At 40.4% G+C, this 15,751-nt stretch overlaps 2 protein-coding genes across 8 annotated transcripts in view; both read left to right on the plus strand.

Moving 5' to 3' along the window:
- Positions 1–15,751, plus strand: part of LOC100124125 (GTP-binding protein Di-Ras2) — an 87,635-nt gene that overhangs the window by 52,934 nt on the left and 18,950 nt on the right. For all 6 annotated transcript variants that reach the window (XM_008209356.4, XM_032601000.1, XM_008209361.4 and 3 more), the window contains one exon: positions 6,006–6,054. The gene's annotated coding sequence lies outside the window, so the exon portion shown is untranslated. The remainder of the gene's footprint in view (positions 1–6,005; positions 6,055–15,751) is intronic.
- LOC100124129 (hemolymph lipopolysaccharide-binding protein-like) lies at positions 498–1,899 on the plus strand. Of its 2 annotated transcripts, none has more exons than XM_016985908.3 (3): positions 498–644; positions 717–848; positions 1,202–1,899. In XM_016985908.3, exons 1-3 carry the CDS (start codon positions 581–583, stop codon positions 1,507–1,509), a joined length of 504 nt encoding a protein of 167 aa, XP_016841397.1. In that variant the 5' UTR covers positions 498–580; the 3' UTR covers positions 1,510–1,899. The 2 variants fall into 2 exon arrangements, with proteins under 2 accessions (XP_016841397.1, XP_001607988.1); XM_001607938.6 differs by having other exon boundaries at positions 499–644; positions 720–848.

A 15,751-nucleotide genomic window follows, 5' to 3' on the forward strand; every position in this document is an offset into this window, starting at 1 on the left:
TAGAGCAAACAAGGAAAATAAAGTAGAAGAGGTTGAGTATTTTTAAATATTTCATAAAATTGGTTGAAATAATATAGTACATAGTGTACCAAGAGCGTAAAGTAGGCTTTTTTGGTACTGCAATATCACACCATAGTTTTTGCGACTCATGTATGGATTTTCCCGTTTTACATGGCTATAAAACGGGAGTATAAATTGGCTGTTTTTTTACACTACACGGCCATAAATATTTAGAAATAATAGTCTTATTGTTTGTTAACATTTTCATTAATCAACACAAGTATTAATATTTATTAAAATCCTCAAAGTTTTAAAAATTTTAAAAACTTTTTAAAAATTTGCCACAAACACATTATTATCGTTATAGAGATAAGCTGAGTAATCCTGACACTTAAAACTTTATCTTTATATCAGTAAATACAAATAATACCAGATGCTGAAATTATCTACATTTTAGTTTTCTTTGTTCAGAACAGTATAAATGTACCTACCCTGTATTCTCGATATTCATTCTCTTTACTTGCGTGCCAAGCTTACTAATACGTTACAGTGTTCCTGACTGGTATACAAATAAAAAAAAATGAAGACTTCTTTTGTACTAACGTTCATCGTGCTTTGTGCGGTTGATGTACTTAGTGTCAACGGTAAGTACGCCCAAATAATAAAATATTAGCATTTTAAAATTTTCTTTTTTTTCTAATAAAAATTCTCTTAAGTAGGTGCCAACATAACGAAATCGTGCAAATTGCCCGATGGTTACGTCCTCGTTCCAGGACACGGAGCTTATAAATTGCATACGAACCTGGTAACCTGGGACAGCGCGAGAAAAAGTTGCGTTGAAGAAGGAGGTATGTAAATATAAGTAACGTTTGAACCGAAGTGTAAAAAACCGTCGTATGAGTTTTATGTCTTATTGGACTCTTATCAGTTGATTAGCTCGTAAAGAAATTTTAACAATTCTTGCACGTGCGAATTACAAGCAAATCTTTTTACGAAATGTATATGACTGTCGAATTCAGGCTCGTAAAAAATTAATCTTTTTATAAACTAGATTTTAAATAGCAAACGTTGCGCGTCCTAATATCGAAGACGTTTCGACTTTCTGACTTAGACGCACGCACACTACATGAGCTATTACATAACGTCTATTTTTACAACTTCGATAAAGCCAGAGTCAAAAAATTCTATTATTCGATTTCAGCTCACTTGGCCATAGTGGACTCACCTGTAGAACTAACAATTTTCCAAATATACCGATCAACTAACAATCTCAAAAGCGACTCAAAAGGCATCTGGCTTGGTTACCACAACCAGTTTGAACTGCGCCAATGGATAACCGTGCTAGACGAACCGTTCGTAGCTGGCAAAAACGTTGGCTGGACTCCATTGATTCCGAATATGCCCGACAATTATGGCGGTAATCAGCACTGCGCCAGACTTATTGACGGAGGCTTGGATGACGTTGAGTGCTTAGGAAAATACCCATACATTTGTGAAATTGCATTATAAAAGAGGGGCATCAGTAGTTTAAAGTTCAAGTTTTATTGCCATTAAAAAATGTACTGTATTGGCCATATTTATCATTTAACAAACATTGATTTATAAAAATCAAAAATAAATCTTTTTAAAACGTCTAGGCTGTTGATGAAATAGACGCGCCAAAAGGGAGAGGGTAAAGGTTTCAGTGTGGGTGCATCTCACCCTCGCTATAAATAGCTTAATTTCTCCCCTTGTTGAATAAAGTACCAAAATGTATTAAAAAAAATCGTGCTTCGTAACGAGCAATCACCTATGAAAAATTTAATATCTCGATTGAATTTCATTCACACCATCACCAGCCTAACGTCTACAATATTCTTTGATAAAATTTTCATATTAAACGAACAAAAAAATCTTTAATTCTGCGAGTATGAATCATATTATCCAATCAACAAACTAATACCTTGCATCAATACCCAACCCACCGTGAGCGAAACAATCAAAGCAAAGCGTCAATCAAAACAGCAAAGCGTCACTCCAAAGAGGCGTCAACGTTTCGCCTCGCACACGTACAAGTCTACACACACCAACACAAACGCCTCTTGATTAATCTCATTTCAGAAATGTAAGCGCACTCGGGCACGAGCTTTATCGCCTCGAGCTCCGAAGCTCTTTGTAATTTCGACACTCCGCGTGCATTCAATCTACCCGCGACAAATACACACACCCACACCCACATACTCGTGCGCATTTCGCCGCAAATTATTAGGAGATTCGTGCGGAGCTTGGGCTATTTGCGGGACACACACACACACACACTGGCGTAGTCTCGGATGCATTCAGAGCAGCGTCGCGCAAGAAAGTCGCCGGTTCGATACCGACGAATTCTGAGATTTGCAATGTGTACACTGCTGCAGTAGTCTGCTTTTGGCCGCGACATTGCGTGACGGAAATTACAAAAGTTGATGATTTTATTTGAAATCGAATACCGCGTAATAGTTTTTTTAGATAAAGAAAAACATCAAGAAGTACACGTGCGTTTATACAGCCTGGAAGCTTTTTCATATTCGAGTTTGCCTTTCTTGTATACACAAGATTAAATAAAAAATCTTTTTTTCCAAAACCCACACTAGGCCCGTCCGGTTTACACGTGTGTGATGTGTAAACTGTTGGTTGTCGCGCGCACTTCGAAAAGGATCGACTATTTTCGATCTGTGCGCTTGCAGCGATACTAAATAAACATCCCACGCAGTACGGAGAGCTTTGACAAAAGCGATTTACTATTTATTCGAAAGAAACTCTGACGTCTATCGGTTGCACGCACAGAAAAACATATAAAAATACGCGTTTACTCGATGTAAGATTGAATTCACGCGCTAAATCACCCTGGTGCAGGATTTGAGCATTACGTGTTCATAATCTGCAAGCTTCACTCTGTATGTCAAGTACGTGCACTACTGCGTTACGCTGTTGCGCTGGTTGAAAAAAAAATGTGGAATAAACGTTAGATTCTGTTTGCGATTAAATCGATGACGAGGTTTGAAATGTATGATTTTATTGTCTGTATATTTGAAGAACAGATGGATTTTGCTATTGAAAAACAGTCTTGCGTCAATTTCTTGTTTTGATTTAATCCTTTGCAATCAAATTGCGGATCAAAAATGTCAGTTAACGCGGCACCATAAATCGCGTTCGGTCATACGTGCAACCGAATTGATATTTCAATTTGAATTTTTTTTTCTCCGTGATCGCTTTATTTTTCCATATTTCATGCGAACGTGATTTATTTTAAATCTATCGCTTCCGCAGATTTTAACTGCGCTGTCATCATTTTCTACTTGTATATAATATAACGATTTCGCGATTTACATGGCTATAGAAATATTTTATTTATAAAAGGTTTGTTTCTGACGCCAATAAAAAGACAAATACAAGAAATTCAAACGATTTTTCAACACAGCCATATTAGTGATATAAACCATAACAATAGAATCCTCATTTTTCATAACAGAGAACTTCAATAATGCAGACGTCAAAGATGCCCTGCGTCGCACACGACAATCGAAAAAAAAGAGAGTAGAAGAAGAAAAAGCATATAAGCGCAAACATAAATTCAATTCGCGCAAGTAAAAACAAATAAATATAGGGGAATTGTTTATTTGAAAAAGTGCAATAACAGACACACGGCCACAGCACGTTTTCAATTTGCTGCAATCAGAGAAAGAGTAGAGGGAGAGAGAGAAAAAGAGACCGATAGAAATTGCGCTCGCGCGGGTAAATAGCAGCGCGTCGTCGTTTCACGAGTGCATGGCTCGATAAAATTTACCATTCACCGGCACGCGTTTCCCGATGTATGGAATATTTAGCGTCGCGACACATTCGCCTCTCCTGTCGTCTATTGATTTTTCTTATTGTCGTTTCTCTCACGAACCACATTTCATTTCATTTGCCTTTTAAAAGTTTATTTTTTTGTTTATTCGGCCGCCCGGAAAGTTTCGACCGACAATACTATATCCCGGGGGGGAATTTCGAGGAAAGTTCTCGAACAAGTGCTCTCGGTAGGTTCTTTTAAACGCTTACAAGGAGAGTCTGCAAGCTTTAGGTCAGGGATTTAGCTGAAAACTTTGAGAATCCACTTTTGGATCCAAAAAAATGGGAGTCGTATTTCGGAGTTCAGTTCCGTAGACCCATTACATTATGTATCTATATAATATAAATATACCTTTGAAGGTATATATAGGTATACTTTTCATAAGAAGACAATCCACCCGTGCTCCGCCCAAAACAGCTGGGTCATTATAAGGCTTTACCGAGAACTACCCACCAGGTAAATAGGAGAGGGGTCAAAGGTAGAGTGCGGTGCAGAATGTTTTCGAAACCTATTTCGCGACAAAAAAGTCCATGGGATTCAACGACTTCCATTTTTTGGGCCCAAAAATGTATTTCCAAAGATTTAGCTAAATCCCTGACCCGTAGGCTGTGGCCTCTCCTCGTTAGTAATAGCAAATCCAGCTTTTCCTTAATTTTTACTGATATGCAGTATATGAAAATCCCCTTCGTTTACTCAGGTGAAATACTTTTGAAACTTGCTATGATTGTTTAAAAAAAAAATAAATAAAAATTTCATCCCGAGGACGAGGCGAGAAGAAAACCAGCAATGGTCCGTCTACTGCATCAGCTCTCGTTTTCAAGTACGCGGTATCGACTTACGCAACCGGAAACTCGGACGGCGTCACCCATTTCACTGGCTTTCACCAAATAGAACGTGTACGAGGGGCGTGTAGCACCGAGACAACGCACACACGTCCCTCTATAATGCAACAGAGAAGCTGTAGAATGAAACGGGAATAAAGCGTCTGGTAAACATCTCCATGACGCCGGACAATTGCTTTTGCGCTTTTTTATATCTCTTGTTTTTCCTAGTTTCTCTCGTGTTTTTCGATTTCTTTTTATATGAACTTTTCAAGCTCTCGACTTTCGCATCTTTACTAAATTCAAATTTGGCGCCTAAAGCTTCAAATAAAATATAAACCTAAAGAAAAATCACTTCAAACAATCCCTAACAACTGAAACAATGACGCTTTACAGTCTATCTCATTCGGCCCGGATAATCGCATCCTCCGAAAGTTTTCTAAAGCAACTAGTTCGGCGTGACACAGTCGGGAAAGAAGTCCACGTAGTCCAGCCGTGCGACAGGAGGAAAAGCAAAAAAGAGGCCGGAAAGAAAATTGTGCCGAGGCGAAGACACGGATGAAGTTCGCAAAGTTCGTTTGCTTGTCTCGCTCGTTCTCGCGCAGCTTTTTAGTCTCGTTTCTCGAATTTAAAGGACGCGGTTCTTCTTCACTGCTAATTTAAGTCCACCGACGAGTCTTTGATCTTGTAGCGCTTCTTCGAACTTGGCTAAATACAATATTCCCGGAATGGCGTTATAATGCGGCTAGTTACGACGCTGTTTTACCAATTGCGCCGTTTTTTTTTTTTTTGTTTTTTTTTTTATATAACGGCATAAAGTTTTTCATTTGATATAGTAGCTGAAGTTCTGACTTGGTACATTTATTATTGAAAGAAGCTTCCGCGAAGTTTCGGCCGTTTCGAAGCCGCGTGATTAAAGTAAGAAGCCGAGTTTGGCTAAGAATGAGTAACTGGTTCGTCTTCAAAGCGTCATTTTATAAAGAGGCCAGGGCAAAAGTCCTTTGATCTGCAAAGTTGAGGTGTTGATTATCAAACCTGTAAATATTGCGAAAATTACTGAAGAAAACTACTTGTTATAGTGGCCCTTTTGAAATTTCACCAAAAAGGGTTAATATTACAAGCTTAAACGTAGTTCCAATAATTTACTGGTAATATATTAATTGAAACTAATGGATGCACTAGGATAATTTTCGCACTAAGCTCTCAATTAGGCTGTGGGTAAATTACCGAAAATTTATAAACAAGTAATTCATAGAGCATTAAACGTACCTGACCAACGTTTACGAAAATTTCCTATTTTTTAGTAATCCAATCAATTCATTTTCTGATTTCAGATCACCAAATCGACCAATATGGAGTAATCTGCGATGAGCTGAATTAAACGTGAGTCTCACCACTTGATTATCACCATTATACCTCAGCCCAAAGCAAAAACCGAGTGATTACGTCAACTAATGAATCAACGCGGAAAACTTTGCGAATCTCGAACTCGAATCGAGAATAACATCCCTCTAATAATCGTCGGTCGACGCCCCTAAATATGAAAATTCACGCAACGCGACTCTACCGAAAATAGACCTCGAGATAAGTGAAACACTACTACCGACACGCGATTATATACCCTCTGACGTCCGAAGCTCACGCACTTGTGCTTGAATAGCTTATAGTCGGAAAATTCGTCGGATATAGCGGAAAATTCGAGGGCAAGCGGTCACTTTGTTCAAACTATCGCATCGATTCTTTTAAAAATCTGTTTTGAAGACAACTATCATAAAGCATATATTATATTAAAGTGCAGTACATCTTTACGTTATTTGATAAAGTGTTACGTGAGCCAATATGACATCACACGCTGCAGTATTATCGCAAAGCTTCATGAATAAATTCGAGAGCTCGAGAGTTTGCGCCGGTAGGATTTTTATGCGCTACTGGGCGAATTTCCGGTCGAGCGCCGATCGTCTCGTTTGAATGGCTCTATATACCTATACGTATGAGAGCCTGGCGGCACACGTGCGTGCGCCCGGCTTATCTGCGATACGAACGGCGCGCAGCCTAATGTCGGCAAATCCGCTGCATACAGACCTTTGGAAATTCGGATTTCGGTATCTTGACGACTCGAGCTTGTTATATATGATGAAAGCTTCGCGTTTTATACGATTAAGCTCGTTGTAGAGCTTGATTTAGAGCAAACTTGTATGCTATATTGTTTGTTGTGCGATAAGTGCGTGAACATCGATCGCTTGCAATCTGCATACATCGCTCTGTATGTATTTACATCGTATCGGTATGTTTGAACGTGTGTATATAGTACTGTATATGCATAGATTTGGATATGGACGCGGGAATGTGTATTTATATGCTTATAGGCGAGGCCGGATTCCATACTCATGAGCTGCGTGCGTATGTGTATGGAACTGATAGACGGCGCATAGATTGTGTGTGTGTGTGTATGTGTGTGTGTGTGTGTGCATTATGAGTTAAAAAGTTCTGGACACAACAAAGGCATAATACTTACTCACTTGATGCATATGTATTACTGAAACAACTCGATTAAACAGCCGCACAAGTTATATCGCCTAATTATTAATTCAAACTTTTCAAGTTCAAACTTTCGAACAAAATTCAAAGCAACCATTTTCCGCCAATATACCCACCGACTCCCTCGTTTCGTCTGCAGGAAGATTCTCTTCGCGTGCTCAAGGCGCACGGCTCACACATGAGCTCATATATTTGACTTGGGCTTGTTTAGTTTGGCTTCGTAGGGCCGTATGAACACGTGCAAGGATCTCCTCGAGTTTCCGCGGGTTAGTTCTCGCGCAAGCTCTTCTTCGCGTTGTGCATATCCGGCTAAGTATTATGTGCGTCGCATTTTTAATATAAACGAGAATTTTCATTATTAACGGTAATTTCCATCGACCTGTCTGCCATGCAAAAAAGGTTAAATTTTCCGCCTTAATTTACGTTCACACGAATTCCAATCCCAATTCCATTTCAACGTCTCTCTAGTTACCCCCCCCCCCTCCTTTATTGGAATTTATTCAGAACATTTCGCACGCGTTCTATACACACACAGCTTCATAAATAACCTCCACGCAGTAGCCCGACTCGAGGAAAAACGAAATTCGCGCGGCCCTAAAATAAGAAACTCGCGCCGTAAACACGTAGGTGGCACGTGTGTATACGTACATCTAATAAGAGCGAAAGCGCGAGTAGTGCAGCTTTCCGGATCCCCAGCGCGAACTTGGCGTAAAGCTCGGCGCGAATCTAAACTCCAGCGTCAAAGTCTGGTATACGGAAGTAGTGTCGCGTGTCGCTCGCGCTCTCCGGAAAATAGTCCGCGAAATTTCGCAGAAGCCGGCGGTAAATCCTCAAACGAGTCGATCGAGCGTTGCTGCAGTACAATCGCCGGTATTTTCTTCGAGCTCTTGCGAATTTCTCGGAAATTAATTAACTGTTTGAATGTCAATTATGCGATATTCCGCGTGAAATTCGCGTTACGCGTACAGTTGGATGAAGTTTTTAAGCTGCGCGAGTATGTGTATAGGTATAATAGGAGAGCTGAAGCTGTAGAGCGAAGTGAAATGAAATCTAGGGATGTCGCGTAGCATGAAGGATATCCTATCCGAAACTGCGCGTTTCGCTTCGCGCGAAGATCAAAGGTAATCGAGCGAAACTTTGTCGCGAGGAGAGAGTTGAGGAGCTGCGCATTTAATTATAATTAAATCGTTGCGCATCCTTGCGCAAGTTAATCGTTTATGGTAATTGAAGCTTTGTAGCGCAGTAAATTTTTCCTAAAATTCAAGTTCAGAAATTGATGACCCCCGACATCGTGGAACATACGCGGGTATGGATTCTTCCTTTCGTAATACATCTTACACGAATCTTCGCGACAAAAAATGTGAAAGTGATATAGGATGCTTTTAACCCTGCCATTTTTTGCGACACGCGAAAACAAATTGTTCTATAGCTGCTATCCCGATATATTCCGCGAAAAAATATACCGGTTTCAAAAATAACCACGATAAATCCTTTACGAAATATTTTCTCTGTATATTACATTCGCAAAAAAACAAACATCCACAATACTACTTACGCTAAAAAGCCGAGAGAGCTTTTCCTTATCACCGCAACACCTCAGAGCAGCCCCTCGACTCATTAGCCTAGAAACTTCATCGTTAAAACAAAGACGAAACGAAGGAACTCACAATCGATAATTTCCCGAGAAAACGCGAGGCAAAGCTCGCGCGAGAGGGAAAAAAGCTTTCATCATACTTATCTCATATTCCCTGGTATACACACTACGAGTCTCTCGTCCCCCTCGAGAGAACGAGCCCCACGGCCTATTGCTTTAATCTCGTGAAAGCGCTTCATAACTGCCTAAAGAAGCCGCACAGCGTAACAGACTTCTTCCTCCTCTTCTTTCGCCTCTTCATCTCTATACGTTGCAGTGTATATGCTGTATACGAAAGAGGGCAACGTACGCGCGTCTCTTTTTTCGAGCGGACATGAGAATTGTCGGCTAATTCTTTCCACACACACAAGAGAGAGAGAGAGAGAGAGAGAGAGAGAGAGAGAGAGAGAGAGAGAGGGAGAGAGAGAGAGAGAGAGAGAAGCGAGTCCCGGGCTAGTTTTCTTTGGATTACCAATCCATTTGCTCGCGGAATTCGAAACGAAGGGGATTTCAAAGAGATGAAGATTAGATTTAGTTTTTCAGCATAACACGAGTTATAGACACATCGACGCAGTGTGATAGGTATTCTTGAAATGAATTTCAAATTGGTTTACGTGAAGGAAATATGCAGAGAGAGAGAGAGAGAGAGAGAGAGAGAGAGAGAGCGGGAGAGAGAGATGGAAGTTAGAGACAATTTAACTGATCATCGGAAATGCGGTCTGGCTCTGGCAGCTGTGTACCGCTTGGCAACTGTCTGAGACATTGACAGGATTGTAAGGATCTTGATTGGTCAAGGTTATACAGCTTTTTTACCTCGTCCAAAGTATTACAATATGCGAAAATACGTTCAATTCAGAGCATAATATAAACAAAATGACAGTCGGACAATATGCGCGAGATTCAACAAAAATTTCATTATACAGCTATATCTACACAGAGAGCGCCTCGAGAAGCTAAATCCTTCTCGCATTTGACGCGAGGAACGAAGTAAAGAGCAGACGCGAAGGAAAACGCTGCCGCCGGGAGCATAAGGTACTTTTCTCCTCGCACAGCTGCTTTCTCTTACGCCCAATCCAGAGCGTCTCGCGCGCGCGCACAACTTTTAATCCGGCTTACAGAGGCCTCTGCGCTAAAGTGACTCGGGATTCGAGTTGTCGCGTCTTTTTCTCTTATTCCTCATCTCGCTATATTCACCTTTTTCCTCCGCTTCTGCTCTGGGCAAGGACGAGGAGAGCTTGCGAAGCTTCAAAATGCGGGCAAACGTAATTGGGACGGGGAGATAAATTGCGAAGAGGAAAAGAGAGGAGAAGCTTGTAAGGTTCTTGTATATATTTTTTTGTATTTTATGAACGCGTAGTCCATCGGTTTCGCCGGCGTCGAGATTATTTTTCTCCCTTTTGGGGCTATATTTATCTCGAGCGAGAATTTTCCGCGAGTGATATTCGAGAAGACAAAGAGTCTCTTTACGCGAGATTTTTGCCAGGGCCTAACCTTGTTTTTACCAGACGATATTGTATGCTTTTTTATATTCGTTTCACTCGTCTATTTTTTTTGCAAGCTTGTACACGTCGAGAGCAATTATTGACGATGAGTAAATACGCACCGACGCAAATGAATTTTGATTGGCTGACCGAAACTCGACACCCACTACTCGGCGTGATAGCATATTATTTGCATTACGAAATTGATACCCCTTTTAGGACTCGATTCGTTTGAAAAATACACACGTTGAAGAATTTCCAATAAAGTGAAACGATCGTCGATTGTGTAAATCAAACGAGAGAAAGATCGCCGTTTGTAATTAGCCCAATAAACGAGCATCGAGTCGTCGACGTGTGACTTCGCTCAGAGCCGTCAGTATTAATTAGACAACCTGGCATACTCTGACATTCCCAAATTTAATTGCGCTCGGGTAGAGGTATCCGCGCAGTAGTTGCTTGGAGTGATCTCGACACGACGAGAACTGGATGGCTGATCTGGTTAAACGTGTTTGAGATCATGAATTGTAAAATGAATGAAGCAAAGGCTCGCGTTTCAAAATTCTGCATAATTAGCGCCCCGGAATACGTAATAGGTGTAGCTTTCGCGCCACTCGACGCCCAAGACGAAACTCTGTAGTTATACTCCAAGACACAACTATAATAATACGCTTAATAAGCAACTCGAGCGCAGAGCTTGCACTAATTCTGCATTATTTAACCTCACGCTTTGACACCCGCCGTCATCACCTCTCCCCACGAATTTCCTGCACTGATCAATAATTTCACGCTCGACCAAACACGCGCAAGTATAACAAGCGCTGATCGTCTCAAGAAATGAAAAAGTCGGCCAGGATTTATGTCAGCGCTCATTCGACGAACGAGATTACTCTTAACACTCGCGGTTTGCCGCTAAATTAACTCCCGCGGATAGAGGCGTTCTCCGCGAGGAAATGAGATTGAAAAAAAAAATAGCGCGAACGCTTTTGACGAAGTCACGTCCCACAGAAATGGCTTTCCGATTGCTTTGCAGGCACGGGAATGCTTTTTTTCTCCCGCGAGAGAGGAAGGAAAAAATCTGAAATGCAAAAGTGCCGCGGGTGTGGCAATCGCAAGCGCGCGTCAATTGAAGCGTCGTTAAACGTTTAAGTGCGAACGACCGAATCGTTTTGTATTTAATGTAAGAGAGTATAGAGCGGGGTTTGCGCAGAGGGGAGAACGTTACCTTTCATTTTATAACGCGCGAGCGCGAGCTTTTATATGCGACGGTGAAAATTTCTGGGTAATGAGAATTCGATCGAGTTTGCGGCGAGAGAGAGAGAGAGAGAGAGAGAGAGAGAGAGAGATTTTTATCGCTCTATCGGTTTAAATAAAGCGCGTTAGAGTATAATTTGGAAGAGGAGAGGTGACTAATGGTTCGGATTTTATTATTATTGGAATTTATGACGGGTCTTTGATCGTTGGCGAATTGATTGGCTGATATAGTTTGGGGTTATTATATTGAGAAATGAGAGAGACGGTTACTGTAGTGGCGACGCATAATCACATCGAACACGAGTGTTTTTCGATATTTGCGTTGAATTAATGAACCAGGATATAAATGAATAACTTGGATGGTTCAATTCCCAATATATAGTATGTTATACATTGCGCGCATTACACGAATTTCGTATATTTTTTAACCACAGCGAACGAAACATCATGTCAAAATAGAAATGTAGAAAATTCCAAGCCCGATATGTATTTTCCTCCACAAAAAGAACGAAAAATCGAGAAAAACACAAACATGCGGCACGTCGGCATCGTTACTCGTAAAAAAGGCTCCCATACTCGTATCATCGAAACATTTTCATTTTGTTATATCACTTCTTCTTTCCAAAACTAGAATCGACTTGAATTTTCTATACTTGTACACTATACTTTCAAAAATCCAATAAAACGTTAATACAAACAATACACGAATAAAGTATTTCCAACAGAAGCGTCCCCGACACACCCAGCCCGTATCTCTGCATCAGGCAAAGTATATACGTCGGAGGGCCAATCTGCGTTATCGAGGCAAAGCCGGGAATAACTGCTAGAGAGGCGTCCGCCCCGTTAAACTCGACCTGAAAGTATGAGCTCTTTCCCTCTCTCTCTCTCTCTCTCTCTCTCTCTCTCTCTCTCTCTCTCTCTCTCTCTCTCTCTCTTGATGCCGAAGGAATGGAAATCAAGCAGAACTTGGCTGAGAGGGTCGAGGGCATAACGAAAGGGTGCGAGAGCTGCCCCGTGACATCTGCTGATAATGGACTTTATATTGTAATTATCTTTGAGCCGAGCCTGTGGGAGAAACGCGATTTTGACGTGCCTTCGGCTGATTAGATGAGGTTAAAGCAATGAAGATTGCCTGTGGGGGGTTATTTTTTTCTTGTTATGTAATTATGTTAATCGTATTGCGCGAAGTTAGTAAAGAAGTTGAATACTTTGATGACCTTTAGAAGCGAATGCCGTGCAAGGAAGTTTTAACCGTGTTATAAGTTTCCAGCATTTCTTCAATAAGGGAATGTCTGTAAATCGGACAATGAACTTGAATCGACTCGTGGAACATCACTTTGGTCCGTGTTTTATTGAGAAACGGAAAGCTGCTACATTGGAACATAAATAAAGCAATGCTTCTTCGAATCGACGCCAAGTGTAACGCAGTCAATGCGGCGTGACTAAAATAAAGAAGTCGGAGATATACGTGCAATAGTAGGATTTTACTATCTACGCGTAGGTATCGTCGTAATGGGCTTCAGTGTTTGTCTGCAAATGGTATAGCCGTCCATCGAACTTGGAAATTTCCGTAAAAGCGTGAAAAGTACCCAGGCTAAAACGATCTTCTATAATGAAAGTTTGAAAAAGTTTATAACTAATATTAACAGATTATAAAGTTGAGAATTTAGACTCTTATAAAAAGTTTACAACTTTTATAAATAGTTATTTACTTTTACAAGTTTTTTGGATCATCGTAAAAATTTCACATGTTCAGCCATGTAGTTCGCAAGTCGCCGACAGGTGGCGACGGCCTGACTAGCGCATTCTCGCAACAAGAAAAGTTATCTTCTAGATGTACTATTGTGCGATGAACTAAAAATTAGTTTTACATCACACAAACTATTTCATGACGCAATATCCTCCGCAATTTCGTTTAATTACATTAGCTCCGCTTCGAAATTCTAAACAAGCTCATCTATGTTCGAAATTCGCGAATTCATTTCTCATGTCAATGGCATAAATTTGATCTTAATAGGCCAGGCAATTATATGTGCGGAACTGTTGTGACCCCCCTTTGACCCTGTTTCCGCGAGAATCCTCTCGTCGCATCAACTCGAGGCTCGTGGAGGTGTATCAGTGCACCGCCTGTGTAAGTATATTAATACGACCTACGCGTGTATATTACATCTATTAAAGCTCGGCTGTACGCATGTATTCTCGCTTGTCGCGCGTATAATTGACTCGGATCGCATTGCGTTATTTATAACTTTGCGGACAATGTTGGAAATTGTGACGAACGTCTATCTCGTGCTGAGTGAACGGCTGTCCGATTGATCGAATGATTCGAATATAGTACACTGATGTATCTCCATTTTCATGTAAAAAAAAAATTAAAGGATAAAGTGTACAATGTGGGATTTCAGGGAATCCGAGTGAATAGAGCGTTTTCTGGGAATGAATCAGTGTAACAGGTCTCATGTCTCTCTCAAATCACTCAGTGTTGAAAGGATGATTGGCCATTCCAGGTCCACGAATTCGCTTGTCCATCAAAGCCCTTTGCTCGACTTCTAGGAATTCGCCATTTGCGTCAATGGCAAAATAAAAGAACAGCCTATATAATAACCCATATCGGATACACGCTGTGCTCTTCGATGCTCTATTAATAGAGGCTGGCTGATTCGAGTGATGTTAGATTTGGAGAGCAAATAACGTTCATCTGTAGTTCTAAATATATACCTACTGATAAATTCCGAAGCTGGTTGATCTTTGAAACTACTTCGTCAAGACCAATAAAATGTGTAAGCAAAGATAAATTATACACAAATTAAAAAAATTGACGAAATTTGGCAAAACAAAGAGTGGTTTGAAAAAAACGCGATTTCTTTGTTTAATAAAATTGTATTAATTACATTCCTCACTAATGACCGCCGGCAGTATTTCCTTCATTTATCAAAAGTTTTTCGTAAAAATTACGTCAGCATCGCGAGCTTTCATTAAAACGCGTCCTGCTGTCCTATCAAACGCCATATATCTTCGTTATGCAATACGGCCGAGCTCAACGGCTTTACGCAATTCATCGAGCGACCGTTTTAGCAGTAAATTCTTCATTGCAATTGCTTTCAAGCTGCACATATTTTATAAAAAAAAATCTTTGACTGCAAAGAGCCTAATTGAAAAAGCTCTTCGAGACTGGTAAATTGTTGTAAAAGACTGCAATTATGGAGCCTTAAACGTTTCTTCAAAAATGGTTTCAAGTTCAGCGCAACAAATTCATCCAGCTATGATACCTAAAAAAAGTTTTAAAAAACTAGTCCGTAAAAACTCACGCGATAACTACCGATTCATCATCAAACAGATCGATCTAACACCACTGATTAATTTCTCGACTTTTGGAAGTGCGGTTTGCCCTCCGCGAAAATTATAATTTACGGCCGGCAGTCCATTAGCAGCACCACGCGCGCATTTTGCCTGCAGACCACAAGAAATCGACGTATGGTGGATGATAATCGCGCGGCGACGCCGGTCATGCATACGCAATGGAGTGCTGCGCACAGATGCTCTGCGGCCTGGCCTGATCGATCGAGTTTTATACTCTTTGTGAAAGTTGACGTAGTAGAGCTTTAGGAACGAATGTTTGTAGTGACTCGTTATCGTGTGGGTGTAAAGTTGATGACAACAACGTGAGACTACAAAGGGAGAGGGGACATTGATTATGTGTTAATAACAAGGATTTGTATTGTTTACGCAGCCGATACAAGCTCGATACTTTATTTAAAAGCTCGTTTGCGAGCCCCGATAAACGAGCTTCCAACTGAACATGGTTCAGAATTAATGCAAAGCAATATGTATTTCATCGAATTATCTACGAACAGATTTTGATACTATCGTTATAATGAAGTTCGAATATGGTGATACTAGATTATGAAAATCCCCGAATATACCGTGTATTATATTATTTCAATTATCTGAATATCGCTTCCTCCTATAAATCCATTCTGAGGTTTTTGGTAAACGGGCGGACCAAATGAGCCCAAACTTAAAGATGTCTTTGAAATGTACTTTAGTCATGGTACAAATAAAGTGATTTAATTTTAAATACATAAAACAATTTTCACGAACATTTTACTGATCTTTTAATAATTTTTTATTTTCAACAATCATGTATGAGTCATACATAACCACATATGTATGTCTC

The sequence above is a fragment of the Nasonia vitripennis genome, chromosome 5 (assembly GCF_009193385.2).
Source record: "Nasonia vitripennis strain AsymCx chromosome 5, Nvit_psr_1.1, whole genome shotgun sequence".
In the NCBI taxonomy this organism is placed as follows: Eukaryota; Metazoa; Arthropoda; class Insecta; order Hymenoptera; family Pteromalidae; genus Nasonia; species Nasonia vitripennis.